General features: G+C 39.9%; 1 protein-coding gene across 4 annotated transcripts in view; it reads right to left on the bottom strand.

Annotated features, from left to right (window-relative positions):
* The window catches only part of KIF26B (kinesin family member 26B), a 266,744-nt gene that overhangs the window by 89,916 nt on the left and 154,522 nt on the right, over positions 1-22,306 (bottom strand). For 3 of the 4 annotated variants that reach the window (XM_053382705.1, XM_053382706.1, XM_053382707.1), the window contains one exon: positions 5,285-5,468. In XM_053382705.1, the coding sequence (XP_053238680.1) occupies positions 5,285-5,468 (184 nt within the window). Of the gene's footprint in view, positions 1-5,284; positions 5,469-21,246; positions 21,661-22,306 lie in introns of those variants that run through there. The other variant, XM_053382708.1, reaches the window with a different exon arrangement.

Raw genomic sequence — 22,306 nt, 5'->3', positions numbered from 1 at the left:
TTATATATGCCGTATATATTTCATATATGCAGTATATATTTTAGTTGTTTAGCTATATGTTTTATGGCCATTTCTTATGATACATATATTTACTCATATATAACAATGCTTTTAGAGATATAGACATACAAAGTCAGCATGCTGTTCTTTCTGTAATGATGGAATGGCTGGACAGAACCGCATACATGTTAGGAAATGCAAGTACAAACCCAAAGGATTTTTTGTGGGGAGAAGGGCACTGCAGCTGCTCTCACCATTGACAAGAGAAGCTTGCCTCTCCATCAGTGTGAGCAGCTAATGACAGAAAGTTCCAAAGACAATTTCATTTGCTTTCACAGTTCTTTAGATTGAAAACACATTTAACACACTTAAGGTTTTTAAGGTATCGTGGAGTTGTCCATGGTTCATGCATCTCATCCTCGGAATTACTAAATTGTGTGGAGCATTTTCTGCCCTCTCCATTTCAAGAAATGAAAATAGGGAAATATAAAGTTAGATTTCACCTTTACACTATTGTCAACCAAAGATTAGTCTCTTGATATTTCTCCCTGACCAGGGGTAGGCAACCTAAGGCCCATGGGCCAGATGCGGCCCAATCGCCTTCTCAATCTAGCCTGCGGATGGTCTGGGAATCAGCGTGGTTTTACATGAATAGAATGTGTGCTTTTATTTAAAATGCATCTCTGGGTTATTTGTGGGGCATAGGAATTCGTTCATCCCCCCCCCACAAAATATAGTCTGGCCCACCACATGGTCTGAGGGGCGGTGGACCGGCCCACGGCTGAGAAAGCTCGCTGGCCCCTGTCCTTGACTATACAAAGGAAAAGAAAGACTGGGAAAAGGCATTCTCAGTCACTGCTCCCTACCTCTAGAAACTTTCCTCAGGATTTCTACCTAAAGCATCTGAACATCTTTCAAATGTAACATATAAAGGCTCTTGAGTGGCATGCTAGGGAGGAAGAGTTTGTTTATATTTTGGTAGATACACTTAATATTTTTCAGAGGTACATCAGGGAGGAAATCAACCTTCTGTCTCTTAATGGGGCAGTTCCTCTTTCTTCCTAGTTCTATTTACTGGTTATCCCTTTCTCCAGCACAGCCAGCCTCTGAGCTATCTATTGCCATCCTAAACAGCTACTAGTCCTGATATACTCACCCTATCAGCCTTGCACAAAGACCTAATTTTATTCTAACTTAGAACAAGTTGCAGAAACATCCCTGATAGAAAGCAAGGAGAGCAGGGACTTCCGGGTTAGCGCCATCGGCGAATGGCGGAGTTCCTCCGACCGGAGGAACTAGCTCCGTGAAAACTGGGTCTTCCCGCCGCGGCGAAGGCGGGGACCCGCTAGAAATCCCAGGCAGAGGAAGCCCGGAAACGTGGGGTTCGGCAGGGCACCAGGAGCGCCCCCCCTACTCACCGGGAACCCATTTTTGGGGCGCCGGAGCCAAGTAGGGTGAGTGGCGCGGTGCTGCGAACTGATTGCTACTTTCACGGAGTGAAGCCGCACAGCCATTGCCGGAGAGCGCTGACTTTTTCCTGTGGACAATTGGATTTAAAACAAGTACCCATGAGTAGAAACGGAAAATTGGATCAAGAAATATCTTAATTTGGCTTCGAAGCGGGAAGGCTCAAACAGGAAGTCTGCCTTCCACTTTTTGTATATAGACTAAAGCAAAAACCGTGTAAGCTAAAGCCAGGAAAGTCGTTAAAAAAGTTTTAATTTCCTTCATTTATAATTACCGAAACCCCCTTGGAAGCAGGAGAAAGGGGGGGGGACTTTGTTTAACCCCTGCAGGAGAGGTTGTGAAGAAAGATAAGTTTCCACCGTCTCTAACCTGGGAACGGGGTGTCAGAGACAGAAAGAGTCGGAGAGGTTCATTGACTGTGAATGGAATATTTTGACAGATAACTAAAGAAGAGAAATAAACTGATTCCTATGTCGCCTTTTGCATTCTAATGAAACAAAATATCTGAAAAATGAAAGTAATTTTCCTTTGCTGGACTTGCCTTAAAGAAATGGATACAAATAGAAATTGTCTCCTCTAGAGGGAGCCTGTTAAATTGTTCCTACAGTCTATTTGAGGACTCAACAGATGTCAGATTAAGATCGTGGGACCAGACTTGTTTGACCTTGACTAAGCATGAGCTGGAAGGAAGTTTGGGTGCTTGCTTTTGTGCAAGGACCAACCTATGAACTTGTATTGACTGGGCAAGTGCAGAAGATAATGGAGGAGGATGAGGTCGCATCTCAAACAATACAAACAGAGAGACCCGAGGCCCTACAGGAGTATAAGTCGCTGTCATTGAAGATTGAAGTTGGAGTGGGCCAGGGGGAGTCTGGAGCTGAGGAGGTTCTTAACTTTGGAGAGACTTTGAAATATGCTTTTAAATATCTTTTGGAGTACACAGATGACTGTGGGGAGTGGAACTGTGGGGAATGGGCGGCTTTGATGAAGGGAGATGGAGATAATTTTGGATTGGAATCCCCCAGAGATCTACTCCCCAATGAGAAAGGGAAGAAATTAAGAAAGAGACCAACAAAAGACAAGGAAAAGGGCAAGTATAAACAAAAAGAAGAAGATTTGCAGAAGGGGCATGGAAGAGACTTAAGAGCCTCGGACATAAGACTTCCAGGTTGATGGACTAGATGGAATGGACAGTATGGACTGACACGACCCGGGACCAGGAAGAAGAGATGCTGGATGAAGATTGGAAGAAAGTTTATAAAGAAAACTTTTTATTGGGGGAATTAGCCTAAAATGAATGAATATTAGGGAAAATGTTGGAAGGAAACTATATAACTCTAGCAGAATATAATATCAGGAGTTATGGATAACTGAGCATTAAGTTTTAAGCTTTAAGGCATTTTATGGTAAGACAAAGTTAAATAAACTAAGGTAACTTGAATAACAGAATATGGAGAAAGTTGGAAAGGATCTGTTGAGTCAATTAATAGGTTAAATTGATAAGATAAATTATTTAACAAAAATTGAGAAAGATGGAAAGAATTTGCTGAAATAATTAAGTAAACTAGAATACAAAAAGGGAGGTGTGAGGAGGTCAACGAAACAAGCAAATGGAAGTTGGAGATATGTAATCTGGGATTTGTGTTTTTTGTTTTATTTTCTTTTTTGTCGCATTGTTGTATTGGTTTTTATGTTTTTGTGTTTTTCTCTTTTTTCTTTTTTCTTTTCATGTACTGTAGTTGTTCTCTATGCTTTTTCTTTTTCTTTGTAATCCTGAAATTATTAATAAATATTATTTAAAAGAAAGGAGAGCAGGATGGCATCATAACCCTGTAGAAGTTCTCAAAGAGCTTGACTGCTCAGACACAGGCTAGACCAGCTCAGATAAAGAGATTACATTTACCTTTTTCTGTTCTAAGAGGAAATTAAATTACCAACTTACACTCAGACTTTGAATTATGATTAGCTGAAAATACAGGTTAGTTTACAGACTATCTAGTATATTATTAATTCAAATTCATATACTAAGCAATTGAATTAAAGTATTTTGGAATGTATTAAATTAGATTTGTCTGTAAAAGTGCATGGTGTCCCAGTACACATGAAGAAATGTGCCAAAACACCCTCTCTAGAGCTGCTTCTCACTTTATGCAGCAGGCTTGTTTGCCTGAGGCTATATCACTGTTATCTGGCATTTTCTGTAGTAAGCATACCAAACGTAAATAGCAGTGCTTATATATTATCAGCATACATGTTACAGGGAAACCATTGTTAAAGTTATAAGTTTAACGTACATAAAATGCTGTGTTTGAATGCACTGTATGTAAAATGCTGTAATGGCAAGTTTGCCTTAGGCAAAAAGGTTCCACTCTGGCAAAAGCGTCAGAGAATGCTGGTATTTTTTCCATTAGAATGAGATAAGCTACCTGATGACTCATCTCTGGAAACATGGAAACACCAGCTGCAGAGCTGTAGCAGCAGGAAGCTGAAACTTGAGAGGCCAGTGTGTGCTTGTTGGAGATGACTAGTAGCCGCAGCCGCAGCGGTTGCAGAGAAATTCTGCAATGATGAACAAGCTTAGGATCTCCCTCTGGGACCAGAGAGAGGAAAGTTTACTGAACTGTATAAATAACTGAGCGTCGTTGCTTGTTTGCAATGTGTTGCTTTGTTATTTTGTAACACCTATCTTATTGTAACTAGTACCTGTTCCGCAGTAAAGCTCTGAAGTGCATTCTTGCAGTAGAAATAATTCATTTCTACACAAGGGCCAGATTAAGGACTCCGCTGAACAACTCTAACAATCAGTATAACCTTTTAATATACCCTTAATGGCTTGGCACAGGTTTACTTAAGGAATCACCTTCATACATGCCTATTCAATCCCTGCAATTTTTGGAGTTTGCACTTTTACAAGTGCCACACAATTCCACATTTGTAAGGAGTTGTTCCTTTCCTGTCTCTTGACATTAGACAGGTGTGTAACTATATTCTTCTAAATGCTAACTGAACACTTTCCTGTTTCAGCAAGCCTATTCAAACACACAATTTAATTTGTTTTAAAGTGTTATTGACTTATATATTTGTTCCTAATGATAATGCTTCTATGTATATTTCCTTTTAACTGGTTTATGGACTTTAGCCATGTTTGTACATAAATTGATCTGTACGTTGTCTGGAAAACTGATCAATCGAATTATAAATTTTCTAAACAAATATATAAATCAAAGGCCCCCAGTTTTGTGTGTATGGGCACTGTACACAAACATGAACATTTTCTCTTCATAACTTTAGGCTACAACCCTATGAACACATACTTGGGAGTATGTTCCACTGAGACTTATTTGCAGTGCTTCCCCCCCCTAAAAATATGTTTAGGGGTACTGTCATTTTGACTCAAGAAAATCACCATTTTATAGTTCAAATCAGGAAAAATAAATACAGTAAATGGACAAAAGTACAAAATTCACAAAATGTTTAGGGGTATGCATACCCCTGCGTCCCCCCAGAAAAAAAGCACTGCTTATTTGTAAGCAGTTGAACGTGGTATGCACTGTAAATGTTTGTTACAATCAGTGTTTTTTGTTTTTTGTTTTTTTAAGTATATATTGATAAAAGTGTCCTGGGTGTGATCACAAAATGGCTGACATAGGCAGGAAAAGAAGAAGTAGCGCTGGAACTCCATACCAGCAATGACTGTCAGAGAAAGAAGCTCTGGTTACAATAAACATTGGTGTAGCTGCAACAAATATGCTTGCACATATGCTTTCTCCCATTACAAGAAAAATAAAATAGATGTTGGCTGTGGGTTAATCCTTACCTTGCCCAGTCCTGGAGTGTCTTTTACTTTGTTGACTGCCCTCAGCAAACATGGTGGAGCAGGTGGAGGGGAAGTCTGTAGAATGGTGCTGAATTTGGTAGCAAATAGGTGAGATTCAGAAACAGAAGACGCAGAAGGCCGGTGTTTCTTTTTTTTGGATGACAAGTTCAACTTCTGAGCAGCTCTGGAGAGGAAAGAAATCCAAAGGGAAATCAATATTTTACCAAATAGTTACATAAAAGAAGAGGCTTTGAAGATTTCTGGGGGTTCAGACTTTTGGTAGGGCAATGTCTCACTTTGCCCGTAAGAGGCGCTTCCCCTGTTGTTTTGAATGGAAGTGGGAATAATCCAAATAGATTTATTTGTATAAACCAGCAAATAGTTAAGCAAGGTCCATGTTACATACAATCCTCTTTTTCCATACAGTTCTTCTGTTTAGAACACAAGTCATGTTGTAGTCTATCAGCAAATTAACAAGGTTCACAAAGAGCTATTTGTGTTAAACAATTCAGTTTCATAAATTCACTTTTGGCTCACAAAGAACTGTTTGTCGTTCCTAAGTCTTTGGGTGCAGTGTGATTACCTGTGGAGCATTTTGGTGTAAGCAGCCAATCATAATTATGTTAATACTCATTATTAAATGCCCAAGTGAAATTAACAAACATATAAGAAGCCTAGCACTAGCTATTTTAAACTTCCAACACCTCATAAAAAATCCAGCCTACTTCCTGACATGTGGGACCCAAACACCTTGGTGCTATTTGCAAAGCTGTTGGAGAATCATACAAACTAGCAATTTGGTAGGTTAAATAAATTATACTTTGGTTTTGGTACTGAGAGCTAAGGTTTGCCACACTTTCTATTTAAAAAAGAGACGTTTTCTGCAGTCCAACTGTAGAAATATTAAGCTGCAATTTTTATATACAATGTGCAGCATTTTATAATGAACTTATCATTGAAAAAATATTAAATATCCCACAGAATTTCTTGTCCCCATACTCACATTTTCTATAGTGATATTATTATCTGGATATCCCAAATGAAGTCAGCTTTATATTAAACATTTTCACATAGTGCACTTCCTATTATATCACCACACTAATAATAAATGGTTGTCTTACAATATCATTAACCACTAATTACAGAATATACATCAATTGAGATTCTTGCTAAACTATTCAAAAAGTGTTATCTTAGTCAAAATAAATTATAAAAGCGCTATAGAAAATTAATCACAAAATAGTAAATGAGTACCCTGATAATTTCATGCTACAAGCTGTATACATTTTACCCTATGAGCTGCATACATTGTTGTCTATTAAAGCAATCTTAACCCCCAAAGTTGATGGATGAATGGGAAGATTGGGATGGCACACAGTCCCCCCCCCCTTCACATTCCACTGGAGAGAAGTTGTAACCAGCAGAAAGCCCTGAAACAAGGCCTTGTGGGCTATGGCAGTGCCCTTGGATTCTTCAAAGGGCCCAGTCCTCAGACCTCTCACCAGCCTGAATTCTGTGTGTCAGAAATAGAAGAAACCACCACCACCTGGTTGGCTGGCTGGCATGAAGCCCTTCTCATACAAGAAGAAGGGCTGACATGAGTTGGCATACTACAATTCTATGGTTCCATGAAAAACATACATGAAGATGCTGTTCAAATTGTTTCAAGGGTAACTAAATGATGCAAAATAAGGTTAGCCGGTTGGCAACATTCACAACACAGAAACCATACCTTCCGACATTTCTCCGATGAAAATAGGGACATCCCATTCCATAATGATAATTTTATTATTTATACCCCACACATTTTATGGGCTTGCTCCAGCCACTCTGGGCAGCTTCCAACATATATAAAAACATAATAAAACATTAAAACCAACTTAGCTAGGGGGCCACCAGGTGGTACATTGGAAGATGGCCGACAATAACATCTCTCCGACCCATACGAGGTAATTAAGAGGCTGCTATGGAAAGTATGCAGTCTTCCTACTCCCCCAAGGAGATGGGGGGGCTGCCTTGCCAGCGGTGTCCACAACGCACCCCCGGATTCGAGAGAAGGGGGTGCCGGTCACTTGGCACGAGCCCTCGATGAGGTCGGCTCTTCCTGACGCCGGTTCCAATCAGCGCGTGCTGGTTCGCTTTAGCTTGGAATTATAATTGGAAACATATGATTGGAAAGAAGCTAAAGCACATACATCAAGCAACGTTCGGGAGATAAGTCTGCTGATTAATGGATCTCTGTGACCGGAGAGACGGATGGATAAATAAATCAAGTGATGAACCACCATTAAGAGACTGGTATGTTTGGAATGTAAAAGAAGGGGGGGGTGGAGGAAAAAACTTTTCTTTCCTTTGCATTATGTGATATTACTAACCCTCCACCCCAGAAAGAAGATCGTTGCGTTTTACTAAACACAAGCAGGAATGCAAGAACTGTGTGGAGTGGATTATAGTTAAAGAGATGACTGGTAAACAACAAGAACGGAGGAAAATTTTATGACGCAGCTTAAAATGGCGTCTCACTAAGACAGGCTTGCCTGAGAAAGAAAGAAAGGGGGAGGAGAATCAGGATCATTGGAATGTGAATGATGATTGGAATGTGATCTTAACCTGACAGAGCCCTCCTGATATACTTGGCAAGCCTGAGAAAATTAAAGGACAGACCGAAGATAAATTTTTTATGGAAGCGTGGAATGGCGGCTGTCCCTAAGTGATATGATCTTTGGAGAGTGCAAAACCCACACAGAGGATGTCTGTCTCTAATCCACTTGTGAAGATTATCAGACATCGCAAAGAAAGGAATATATGATAACAACAAGATGAAGAAGAAAGTAATAAAGGACTATCTGGATTGAACTGGATAGAACTGTTTAATTAAAGCAGCAATATAAGTGATGTTTGGACCCGTTCGGAGCTTGATGTATGGGTACCCCCAACAAAATTTAAAATTTGGCTGTATAATTTGGAACTAATGTGATTTGGATAATGTGATGTGATTGGCCTGTTAATAAAAATTATTTTTTTAAAAAATAAATAAAACCAACTTAGCTATACAGGATTGCCTTCTGACGGCTTGGGGTTCGGATAACTCAATACCCTCCAGCATTTCTCCAATGAAAACAGGGACATCCTACCATATGCTGCCAGCCAAGTGCAAGTCCTCCAAGTGTCCCTATTATCCAGGGACGTCCCGGATTTACAGATGCCATCCTGGTTTCTGATTTGATCCCAGAAAGTCCTGCTTTTCCTTAGGATGTCCCTATTATCATTTTCCAGCATATTCAACATATTCACTGAAGTTGGACTAGAAGATGGATAAGAGAAAAGCTTGCATTGCGCCTGGCAGCTGCCTGACCTATTTTCTCCATCTTTGGCCAACCTGCCTTCATATAGAGACTAGGTAGTTTGACAAAGGACACAACAAAAGTTGGGCACTTTGCTTATCTGACTCTGTGTGTTCCAAGTGAATCCCTAATCCTTGACTACCACCTTCCATTGTTTATGTCTTTTATCTAAACATTATTTCAGTTGTCCATTTTTCAATGTACTGCTCTCTGATTTCCTATTTTGACCTAAATTTAGTTACTTAAAGGGGGGAAGGGCGGTGTTCAGTAAAATGAAACACAGGTCCCCATAGGAATTTGAAACCATTTCCTTTATACTGTATCATGTTCGTTTGTCAATTACTTTCCAGGAATGACAGCAGTTCTGTTTACCTCGGTCAAATTCTAGTATTAACACATATTCATACCTACATTCAAGGCCAATATACTACTATTGTAATATACTCAGTAAGCTGTTTGATCCATCCCTTCTCTCGTGTTACTTCAGTCGAAAACTCTAGCCCTATGTTGCTTAGCTTCCTTAACTAGTGATTTAATCTTCCTAAAGCATTTATTGAACCAAAAGGTCCATAGCTGACATTTTTCCTTAGTGAAAAAGAAACATTGTTGGAAGATAACTGGCCTTTTCAAAACTATAGAATGATATGCTTTTTTGACAGTGCTAACCTTTGGGATGGCATTAAAACAGAAGAACCTGGATTCATATTGGCCAATAATTGGAAAATTAATGTAAACTGTATGTCCTACATTTCTCTCTCTCTCTTTCTCTCTCTCTGAAGTAAGAAACCAAGAAAGGGAGGTAGCAAAATGACAGCTACACACTTCCCACTTTTGGCAAAGAGGTTCAGAAAGATGTTACTCTCCAATTTCAGATGTATCATAGTAGAAGATTTCTACAAAGTGGTTGATATTTATATCTCTATAGTATTTATGAAAACCTGCCATTTGCTTTGTATACAGTCGACAACCATTTTGCTCATGGGTTCCTGGCCCCTAAGCATGTCAGCGGAGCATGTAAAAACACACCCCAGCACATTAAGCCCTGCCCCACCCCAATTCCATCCCTGTTCTGGCCTTTTAATAAGGCATTTAGTGAGGTTTTTGGGTCACTTCCAGGTTCAGTGTTGTATCTTGTGCAGCTCTACACAGAAATAAGCCCTGTTGAGTTCAATGAAGTTTACTCTCTAGTAAGTAAATTTAGGATGGCCATCTAAGCAAACAAGGAAAGGGAAGCTTCAGGATTCTATGTATTGTGTTAACCCTAGTTATGAATCATGAATGACTAGCAAATCTTCAGATGAAAATCACCTCAGTCTCTAAATTTCTTCAAGCCCTGAATTGCTTGCATTTAATGATTCCAAAGCAGACTTGAGCATATCTGGATATAATTTTAGTTTCTGCATACATCATGGTGCGTCTGTGAGGATCTATAAATATGTCTCCTAAAAGCCCAGTAAACACTTGACATTTGTTGTTCTTCTTTTTTTAATGCATGTATTCAATTTCATAGCAACAATAAAGCTATCCAAGCTGTGCCTTTCAGAGCTATTTCTATTTTACGTCTTGGGTGGTTTAACTCATTCGCCTTTTGGCCTCCAACAGTACCTGCTAACCTAAGTCGGCTGGAGGTACTGAAATTGCTCAGCAATTCATCGCCATGCTTGTTACATAATTAGTACACCAAGCCAAGGCCAAATTCATAGTCCTGTTATAGAGCCTTATGACCCCATCTCAAAAACGTTGAGGCTGCTTTGCAAAACAAGCACATACTGAAATCAGTGGGGTTGTTCCTCTAATTTGAGACACAAATGTCAGACTTGCTGTGAATCTGTTGATTTGGAGCATCATTCACATGACCATTTTAATGGAAAATTGTGGGTTGTAGGATTTGTTTTTAGAGTCCTAAATAAAATCAAGAAACTACTTGCATCCTTGCTTTTAAACAAGAGCGGGGGGGATGACTGGCAATGCCATCAGGCATTGGAGGAACATTTGGGTGTGGCTGAAGAGGCATGAAGTATGGAGAGAAAGCAGAGGAGGCTGTAGAGAGTTTTAGAGGTGGTTGGAGAGAGATCCGAAGATGCCAGAGAGAGTTGCGGAGGAGGTAGGAGAGTCACAGAAGGAGGTTGGAGGGATTTGCTGAGGTTTTATAGGGTGTTCTGGCTTTACATAATGTTGTTTATACGCATGATAGCCAGGCACTTAACCCCACGTAAGATGAGATCTACTGGTACTATACTAGATCAGTGTTCTTCAGCCTTGGATCCCCAAATATTGTTGGACTACAACTCCCATCATCCTTTGTTGATGAGAGTTGTAGTCTGACAACGTGTGGGGATCCAAGGCTGAATAACCCTGTATTAAGCTATACTATACTAGCCTAGGGTAATGTCCATTCATATAACTAACTTGAAGCTTCTGAATTTGTGTAAAAAGAGAACTTATATAGTTTGAGGAAACCCTTGTGTTTTAGTTGTGCCTGTTCATTTGGATTCCTTTCAGGGAAGTGTAGACCACTCATTGCCAGAGGGGGGTGACAGGATTCCACCTCACTGTAGCAGTGCCTCCAAGTGCACAATGGTAACCATTCATTTTTATGGTAGAAAGTAGCCTATCAAAACTTCTTCCTACTTCTAGAATTCCTAGATTTTAAGAATAAAGCCTATTCCTATTTACATAGTTCTATCTGAGTCCCACGCATTGAAATTCAACATGATGGAAAGCAGCTTTCATATTATAGATGATCCTCTTATGAAACATTGACAGTCTTATCCATAAGATTTTCCACCAGCACAGATCTCACCTACTAGCTTGTATTTGAAAAATGCTTTTGAGATCAAACAGCTTGATGAAATAGGTTTTGAAAGCAAAACATCTATCAGTCATACCCTGCTTGAATCAAGCAATACTATTACTTTTCAGTAAAATAAAACTAGATAGTTATGGTTAATACAGCATGAGATGTGGCAATGCACTTATTTAAGTAACAAATCAAAGCTAATTAAATAAATTAAATTTATGTTGAAAAATACTGATTTCTTCGTAAAATACTCCCCTGTCATTTGGGGGGGGGGATTCAGCAAAGTGCTATATTCCATTACCTCTGAAATTAATAAACACTGTTAGCACTCTACATTAACAGACATTATCAACAGTTATGGGCTGTCAAAAAAATTATGATATTTAAAATTAAAGGTGGAAATTCAGTCTATTCTTCCATGATTTCAGATTATGGACACTCTGCATCAGAACACAGAATTACTTTTAAAATGCATTCTCTAGAATAACAACGATTATATCAGTATTTAAAACACAGAGATACGGAAAGTGTCATATTAAGTGAATGGATTGCAGGGTCCACATTTATGATTAGTCTTATTGGTCCTCAATAAAAAGCCAGAAATGAAATAATAGAAAAGAAACCCCCTCATGAAGCCCGTGTTTTAAAGTCACCCAGTTTTGACTTCATGAAGTATTTAACTTCTGGAAGACTTGATCTCTGCCTTGCAGGCCTTTTCCCACCTGGTCTCACCCTGACTGACTCCAGCTACAAAAGCAGAGTCTGCCGAACAAAATATTGGGCTGGAATGTTTTGACGGGGGGAATTGTTCCTGTTGTTGCTGTTAATTTTTGGTATCTTTATTTTAGCTCTCATGACTTATGTGGAAATTGCTCAATTTGGTTATGTACTTTTTGATGTTTTGCTTATTATTTTGTTATGTTTGCAGTTATGTAATTTTTTAATATGCTGCAAGCTACCTTGAGCATGCAGCATATAAAAAAATTATATAACGCAAACATAACAAAATAATAAGCAAAACATCAAAAAGTACCTTGAGCATAGGGACGCGGGTGGCGCTGTGGTCTACACCACTGAGCCTAGGACTTGCTGATCAGAAGGTCGGCGGTTCGAATCCCCACGATGGGGTGAGTTCCTGTTGCTCGGTCCCTGCTCCTGCCAATCTAGCAGTTCGAAAGCACATCAAAGTGCAAGTAGATAAATAGGTACCACTCTGGCGGGAAGGTAAACAGTGTTTCCATGCGCTGCTCTGGTTCACCAGAAGCGGCTTAGTCATGCTGGCCACATGACCCGGAAGCTGTACGCTGGCTCCCTCGGCCAGTAAAGCGAGATGAGCGCCGCAACCCCAGAGTCGGCCACGACTGGACCTAATGGTCAGGGGTCCCTTTACCTTTACCTTACCTTGAGCATGGTTTTAGCTTTGAAAAGGCGGCACACAAATAAAATGATTTATTGATTGATTGCGCTTTCCCACTACCTCCCATGAGAAAGCTTGGCCACACACATGGAAGATTTTGCTTTATCCCTCTAACCTAACTCATGATCTCTGAAACAAAAAAAGAGCACAATCAGACCCAACGCTACATCTCTAATTCTTATACTTTAATGTTCTTGTCGAAAGAAAAACTACATGGAACTGGAACGAGGCACAGTAGATATATATCTCTGCATTTTAGCCAATCAAATTGTGAGAGCCACTTTATTTTGAAAGAGGCTTTCATTAATTTACACACATTAAAAATGCACTTAAGACCACCACTGCAAGCCAGACTTCTGCGTTGAATTACAATTTAAAACTCTGTCCAATTTTTTTAGCAGCTTAATATAGTTATATCTTACAGACCCCACACTATGCAGTTACTAGTATTTCTTAATAACAATGTGTTGCAATTACTGTATTATATAAAACATTTAAAACAAGGGATGGGGAACTTTTGGCTTTCCAGGTGCTGTTGGACTCCAACTCCCATCAGCCCCAGGCAGAATGGTCAATGGGCAGGGATGATATGAGCTGCAGTCCAGCAAAGTCTGGGTGGCCTCACGCTCTCTCTTCTGGTTTACACTGACCCTATTCAGATTGTTGTCACATTCTTTTCAAGCAGAATAAAATATTCCTGTGCCTTTCATTTGCCCTTAAAATAACTGGCGTTGAATGTCCATCACCAGGTCCCGGTTTCACTCCCCAGTGTCTTTAGTTAGGGCTGGGAGAAAATTTAGTCTGAAATCTTAGAGAAGTGCTGCCAGTCAAGTGCAGCTCCTCCAAGTGACCCTATTTTCCAGGGACAGTCCCAGATTTACAGAAGCCTTCCTGGTTTCTGATTTGCTTCCAGAATATCCTGCTTTTCCTTAGGATGTCCCTATTTTCAGTGGAGAAATGTTGGAAGGCATGGAGTTAGGCAACCCCTAAACCAAGGAGATAAATAACTACACAACCTTTACAAGACATCTGAAGGAATCCTTCTAGGGAAGTTTTTAAATGATTAATGTTTAATTATGTTTTTATATGTGTTGGAAGCTGCCCAGAGTGGCTGGGGAAACCCAGTCAGATGGATGGGGTAGAATTATAATTTTATTTATTTATTTATTTATTTATAAATAGGACATTCCTATGTTTGAAGGTATGCAAGTCTAGACAATACTGTCCCAGATGCCCTAACTCAGTATAAGCCAGCATTTTATATTCCTATAAAGAAGAAACTGGAATCCTGTCTTTCAGGAGTCATATCATATCAAGGCATGCATAACTGAACCAAACAGCTCAAAGGTGACTATCAGTTACTACTAGTTACAATGGCTGTATACCACCACCAGGATCAGAGGCAGCGTGATTCTGAATACCAACTAAATACCACTTCTATACGCATCTGGCTGGCCACTGAGAGAAACAGGAGTAGATAGACCTTTGGTCTAATATCAGCAGAGCTTTTCTTATATTCTTAAAAGGCAGAATATCAAATACTGAGGTCACCGAGCTATGGGCTCTTGAGCCTACATAAGAATTAGTTCAAGTAATGTCTGGACAATTCAAGGGACTGCTAAAGATGCAACATAAAGTGATCCTTTTTTCTCGACCTGATCCTGGTCTAATTTCTCTCCCCATAACTGGTACACCCAAAATCTTAATCTTAAGGGACTGAAGTGGAAAGCGAAAGTCAGGAGGGTTAGGGAGAAACAAAGATTGTAACTTCCCAGTAGCTCACTACCGTTTTCCCTTAAATTAATTCCTGGTCAAACGATTCCTCCTTCCCTTTCTCCAACACAAGTGAAGGTTGTCCAACACAGTCACATTTTACTTCAAATAAGGACATTTTCACCAGTCCCCTCATTATTTTGAAGTAAACTATGATGTAAAATGTCCTTATTTGAATTAAAACGTGACTGTTTTGAACAACCTTCACCATTACTCACTTAAATGTATTTTGAATTTGATAGCAGTATGATCACTGTTTCCAATCAGTTCAAGGACACCATTTTGAATTAAGTACAGATTTGCCTTCCCTCTACTTGGTTTCATGATCAACTGTTTAAACAATAAGGGCAGGGGTCCCTAATGTGGTACCTGTAGACCCCAAAGCACCACAGACACTTTCTTGGCACCCCTGTGCCACCTGCCACTCCCATCTTTTTAAATCTATGTTTTTGTTTGTTTGGGTGGGTTTTGGTTTTGGGTTTTTATGTTGTGGTGTTGTGTTTTTCCTGTTTTGGAGTATGTGAGCATTTCTCTGAGCATCATCAGTTTTCCTTGCTATAAAATGGGTGTTGTGCTAGTGCCCATGTTTTCTAAGTTTATCAAACATAGCACTGGGTCTTCAAAATCTGGAGACCACTAGTTTAGTGTATTTAGGAACATCACCTCTTTTCCTTCTTAAACGTGCCACAAACTAAATTACTGGGGGGTGGGGGGAGAGATTATGAGTCTGTAATACATTGATGTTGTTAGCTTTTAGTGCTATCATTTAAATAAACCCTTTTCTCTCACTCTTCTATTTTCAATCAAGTGAAATGAAAAATGACATGAAATTAAATACGCTGTGCTCAAAAGAGTAATTCATTGCTCGAAAGCAGTAAATTGTATGGAGGTGTGAAAGATACCAACAGGCAGAATTTGCATAGCTTTTTATAATTTGCAACTCTTCCCTCATTACCTTTCGGTCTTTTAGTAAAAAGCTAATTAATTTCAATTATGGGGGATACTACCCATTGATTTGATGCCTGCTGGATAATTAAGCAAAATTTTGACATTTAGTTTTGTTTCCGAAGTAACAGCTGTTTGGTTTATAAATTGAAATAAAGCTTTTTGTAATGGGAGAGAAGGTCTTACAAGTAAATGTCTAATTAAAAGAGAGGAGCACCATTATGTAGACACAAATGAAGCTCTGCCTTCATGCTCGCAATCACAGATGTAATCAGAGGCAACATCAATACTGTGTGGACATCATCTTCCCAGCTTTCAAACATCTTGGGCCCCAAATATCTGGAAAACTGCCTCCTTCCCTGCAGAACCTCTTGGGGCCCTCTTGGTAGTTCCACTGCCATCAAAGGTTTGGGGGTGGCAACCCAGGAAAACCCCTCAGCTGTGGAATTGTTGGAGGTCACCTCTTTATCCTAGCCTTTGACACAATAAATATACCTGTTTAGGACCCATCCCAGTCCTGTGATTGTAAATTGTTTTATCAGCTTTTAATTTTGTATTTTAGTATTGCTCTAATCTACCCTGGGACCATTTGCTGAAGTGTGGGTGAGAAATCAAATAAACAATAATAAATACTCCACTGAGAACTTATCACAGGAAAACAAGAAATCCCAGAACTGCACACCAGTACGTATAGGCCCTTGAAGGAAATATCCCCAAAGTGCATACCTGGAGGAATGGACTCGTGAGACTCCTCGTGATCTATGGCCTTAGCTTGCCCCAAAAGTTTCTATGGAACTTCTGGAAATTTCTCCTGGGGTTTTGGTTTTGTTTCTCAGCTGGGACACGACAAGTCTGTGCCAGCGTGCCTTCTCTCCACTAAGGCCAGTCTCAAACACTCTGGCACGTTGGGTGAAATAATATTGTTTCCACACAATATTTATGGTTGCCCAACAACCAAGATTGCAAGCACTGAAGGAGACTTGATGATCTAACAAGTCCTGCTAGCCTTCCACTTCTGTACATTTATCCAGGGAAATTAATATTTGGCGGTTGTATTTTTTGCTGGATATTCTCGTATGTTCCACTTCATCTGGTGTAGAAATGATCGAGAATGTGTGAAGAAAAGGGGGACCATGAAAGCATAAGCAACCGAGCGTATCAGGAGGAGCCAAGCAAAATTAAATAACTCTTCTTATTTATCTTTTTTAAAAAAACACCCTTAGATCAAAACGAAAGCTTCATCCTATCTGCAAGGTATTGATCAGTCTGAGACTTATCTTGCTGGCTGCTTTTATCAGTTCAGAGCTTCTGGAACCTGAACAGCACCACATGCGAAACTCTTTAGAGGAAACTGCAGATTTTTTTCTTTCCCTATCCTCTCACCTTGACTCTACCATTTTACCGTTTGGCACTTTTGCTGATTTCAATCAGTGCTTTTCTGAAAGACACTTTGAAAATAGCAACGTATCTAAACTCCTGCTCGCTAAGAAAAATTGCTCCGCACTCTCTCAGAAACAGTGCCCTTGGCAGCTAATCATTTTACTTTTAATAGCAAATGTAATAGGCTTCCTGGAAGTTTAATAGGAAGCATTAGGGGCCATTTATAGATGGCACAGAACAGATCTGAAGAGATAGCAGCCTGCTATTTGGGATCTTAAGTTATTGTGGTCGGTCTCCCTATTTCTCACTTGTCTGTTCATATTTTTTGTAATAGAACGCAAACACTAAGCAGATTTATTCAAATGCTAACGGTAAAATGAATAATAATAAATTATCAGGCTGGGGGCTAGAAGGAATTAAAGAATTGAAAACCAGTGCTAATGCACCAGATGAACAAAATAATAATAATGACTGGATGTCATTATTGACATGGCACATATGTCCAGCTACCTTAGCTGATGAAGAAAGAAATTATATTGTTTTGGCATTATTTATTTGTATGAAGTCAGAGGGGCAGGGTATAACTCTTGTTGTTGTTGATGTTTTGTTGTTGTTGTTGAATAGGACATTTGCTCATCAAACTCACTGGTGTCTATACCAACTGACAGTATGTTTTCAGCCTTTCAGACAGGAGGCTCTTCCAGGCCTACGTGGAGATGTCAGACTGAAATATGTTGATGCAACATTCTGTTCCTTATTCAGAACCACTAAAGATGTATAAAAGTAAATGGCATTGGAACTTTCTGATAACATAATATGAGTTGACCACAAGATCAGACTTTTACTAGGTTTCATGCCTTTGCCATGACATGGAGATCTAACTCTGATTATGCTTAATTTTACTCAATAATGAGAGGAGTCATGCCAGTAAATCTAGCCAAGATCACATGAAAACTGATACCATATACGCTCCCTTGCACAAACAAACCTTTTACTGGAAAAGTAAACCCTACCAGGCACTGATCACCAGTTCCTTGGTCTTATGACCAGGGTATTGAACTATTGTGTTAACTCTGGACTGAACTTTTGTAAAGCCAGATTCTGTGTTTTCTTTTCTATTTTTTCCTTAGTGAGGGTTTCAACATGGACCACCTCAACCACACAGACAAATAGATGTTTAAGTGTCTTGCCTAATTTAATAAAGCCATGAAGGCCGGGTTCTTGTCTCAGTAGCAATGTGTGATACAAAGGGGATCTTTACAATAAATGGACTTGAGTGCCTTCTAATGAGATGTTCACTGGACACAGCATGCCCAGCTCTGTCATGGCCCCGGACCTGATATTTTAAGAAAAAGCAGAATTAGATAAGCATGTACTAAACAGTGTTTTTCCCCAAGCCAAACTGAAATGCCAGCTGAAACTACAGTATAGGCAAACTGTATTGCATTTCACTGTGCTAATACTCAGATATTTTAAGTGTGTAAAAGGGGGGGGGTCAGCGAGAGCCCAAGCTATTTTAAGTCATGTTGTGAAGCTGAAACCCAGCCAAGTTATTTCAAAAGTGTAAGTGCAGACTCAAAGATTGCCCTATGAAACTAGTATGCCTGGCCATTTGGAGAACATTATTTTTAATTAGTCTCTAATTATATTGAGTGCAGTAATCTTTTGCACGATAAATTTAGCAGCAGTGGCAACAACATAAATACATCAGCGGGAAAGAGAGACAAGAGAATGAAAGAAAGTCCACATTGGGGGGGGGGAGTCTGAACAAGGGAGAAGGGCAGTGGTGGCATGGTTAGTTGGATGCACCAAAATGCGATGTGGGGAAAAGTTGTTATACACAGCCAAAACAGATCCTAAAACATCATGATGTGCCCCCTAAGGATGCTGTAAATTTTACATTGTAAAACAACTTCTCACATTAATTAGTGTTAGTTTTGGAGATGCCCAATATTTTCAGCAATGATCTGAATGTTGCAGTTGACAAAATACTGAGAGGAGTGGCAAACAATCTAGAGCAGTCTTCTTCAACCTTGGATTGCCTGATGTTGTTGAACCACAACCCCATCATTTCTGTCCTTTGGCTAGACTTGCAGGGGCTGATAGGAGTTGAAGCCCAACAACATCTGGGGATCTTAGGTTGAAGATGCTTCTCTGGGTGATAGGCTAAATATTTAAATGACATCAATACAGTCCTAGAAAACTGAGCACAAAGAAAGAACATTAAACATGTGGAAACGGAAACTGTTATACATTGGGAAGAACTATTTGTCTAGATTCACATTTTGAAATGCTTTAGTGAAAAAACAGACCAAAAATCACCAACCTTGTCCAATTCTGGGCACTGATTTAGCAAGGACATACCCCTCATTAGAGATGGGGGAAGGTTATTTTAATGAAGAACTACCTAATTCACATTTCTCAAACCAATATGTGAATCACAACAAAGGGTTTCTTCAAAATTCACACTTACTGAATTTTGTGGTGCAGTTCTCCAGACAGACCATGTTTATAAAAATGCATGTATTCGAGGAAAGTGTACATAAAATAAATATATTGGTGAAAATAACTTTTTTAAAAATGCAGTATTGTCATCATATTCAGTTAAATAGCTCACAGAAATATGTACATTAGTCAAAACTGCATACAAAAATGTGTTTACCGGGGGCGGGGGAATCAAACTAAAATGCTGATTAATTTTAATGAGATTTTTTTGGGGGGGTGTCACAAATTGCCGCAGAAATGTGAGGAACTGGATTTACAATTGGAAAAATGAGAAACTGAGAGTACTGGAATTGACAGTTTGGTCCATCCCTACCCCTCACAAAAGCTACAATGATAAAACAGTCTAGCATGGGGATCATATGAGGACAGGATGAAGGAACTGGGAGTGTTTAACCTGGGGAAGAGCTGAACAACCTGTGACCCATCAAGAAGAAAGTGCCACATAAATAATGGCCTACCATGGACTTCAAAAACCTCTGCTTCCTAACTATGACTTGAAAAATATGTTTGGGCCAACCCTGTGAAGAATGCCTCACACGAGAAATTGCTGCATGCCATTTAAGCATAAACACAGTTGCACCTCTTCCCCCTCATGTCTGGCACAGGACATTCTAGCAGGCAAAACAATGGGAGGGCGCCCCTCTTCCTTCTGTACAGGCAAAGAACATGTGTGCTGCTCTTGGTTGCAAGATTAAATTATGAGACTCTCTTCCCCTGCCAAGCCACTAAGAGTCCTAGACATTGGCCATAGCTCAGTGGTAGAGTATCTCATTTCGATCCCTGAAACCCTGCAGTACCACTGCCAGTCAGTGTTGACAGTGCTTAAGCTAGATGAACCAATGGTTTGGCTTCCTATGTTCCTAGACTATGGCCGTTGAAAACTCTGGGGTCCTTGATTCAGGTATTTTTTATTCACCTTGCGACTCAAAACATGAAAAGAGTCATATTTTCCCTACTTCAGATTTGCACAGAATAATCACCTCCACCCATCTAGCACTAAACTTCCGTCCCAATTCATGGCTGAAAACTGGTCCTGAGGGAATCCTGTAGTAGACGGCATAATGGCTGCTTCTGGGTGTATGAAGTTATTCCCAAGCAACGAAGAGCAAATGCAAGTTGACTGCAATCAGGGCCATGCTTGAAAGAAAGGTTTAGTATAAAAGTGTACAGAGACTCCCAAAACCTTCTTCCCTCTGAACAGGTTAGTTTCAATATGCATTGTGTCAATAATCTCAGTTATATGACACAATAACCTGGATCTAGCCAGGTCTTTTGCTAGGAAAAAGAGGAAACCCTTTTACTTTATGCTGGTTTGTACCACAGTCATACAGCAAATATAAAACAGAAACCTGTCTCAGTTTTTAAAGGTGCCTGCTTATCTAGGAGAACCGAGACATTCTCTGTCTGCAAAAGTGTCTTATGTCAGTTGAAGAGGAAACTATTAAAAATTAGCTACATCAGATAAACAACAATAATTTTAACAATCATTTACAATAAATCTGAGTATTACATCTGGCTGCTTTTGATCCATCCAAGCATATTGCAGATTCTGTACTAAAAAGATAAGGAACAGTATAGATTCAAGCTTGTCACTTGCATGCATTATTCAGCCAGCCATTCAATAACAAGGCTGCACAGTTTTAGCACTCCTAACATGCCAGTGTCAAGCGAAGAGCAAAACCAAGAACATTTTAATCATATCTGTAAAAGGTATATGCTGAGAGATGTTGGCGGAGCTAAAAGGAGGAACCAAACCCTTTGATTCACTGACTGAGTAAACAAAATCATATCCACTTACATGGGTCTCCAGTCCATCATCTGCACTTTTACATTATAACCTGAATAAAAAAATGTGCAATCCTTTTCTTCAGTCCAGTTAAAATGAAGGCTTGCTCAAATGTTGCTCGCAGATCCGCAGTCATGTTGCCAGGAAGTGCAACAGTATGACAAGTAAAGGAAGAAAAAAACATTAAAATCCACAGGGGGTGGAGTATTCTAAGGAGGAACCCAGGAATCCTGAGTGCTAGGGAATTCTAGTCCTCCTAGGCTGCCTCAAGTCTCAAGATACTGCCTCAGGCTTTTAACCAACTGTTACTTCTTATTTCATACAGCACCTTATCCATCACCAAATTTCCGCATCTACTGCAGATCCCGTTAACATGTTGCAACCTGATCTCTCTGCAGTTGGAAGAAAAACAGCACCAGTCTCTCTCTTCCCTGTGATCGGAGAAGTGTGTGTGACTGAGAGAGAAAGAATGCATGTGCATGCCTGTGTATAAGTGTGTACAGGGGGGCGGGTTAAGATTGGCTGTGTGTGTGTGTACGCGCACAAGAGAGAGGCAAAAAGGAAGAAACACCTTGCTAGGTCTCCCATTACTATACAAGAGCCTAGCAGTTCTCTTGCAAAACAATTGCTGTGGCGGGGGAGCAAACTATCCAACTGCATAGTCAGATGAGACTGCCTTATACAGAGTCAGGTTATTTGTCCATCCAGATCAGCACTGTCTGCACTGATGGGCAGCTGTGCTTTCGAGTTTCAGACAAGGTCTTCCCCAACCCCACCTGGAGATATCTGGGAATGAATCTTGAGTGCTGGATTAAAACATTTGGCCAGTGATTTTCACAGGATTTGGAAGGAATGCCCAAGGATTGGATTAATCTTTTGAAATTGGGTGAATTCTATGACTTTGGAGGTGGAGCTTATCTGCAAATACAAGGTGGTCAAGGTTCCCCTACTTTCTTTCTTTGCTCTTGCACCTCTTGGAATGATGCAATATCAGGATGGAGCAGATGTTGCCACAACACTTTCTCCCCAAGATTGCCCCTGGGAAGCAGGCTATGTAAACTCAAGCAAGAGC

Source organism: Podarcis raffonei, chromosome 3 (genome assembly GCF_027172205.1).
Source record: "Podarcis raffonei isolate rPodRaf1 chromosome 3, rPodRaf1.pri, whole genome shotgun sequence".
Taxonomy (NCBI): Eukaryota; Metazoa; Chordata; class Lepidosauria; order Squamata; family Lacertidae; genus Podarcis; species Podarcis raffonei.
The sequence above is the reverse complement of the archived record's forward strand: the minus strand, read 5'-3'. Positions and strand labels throughout refer to the sequence as shown.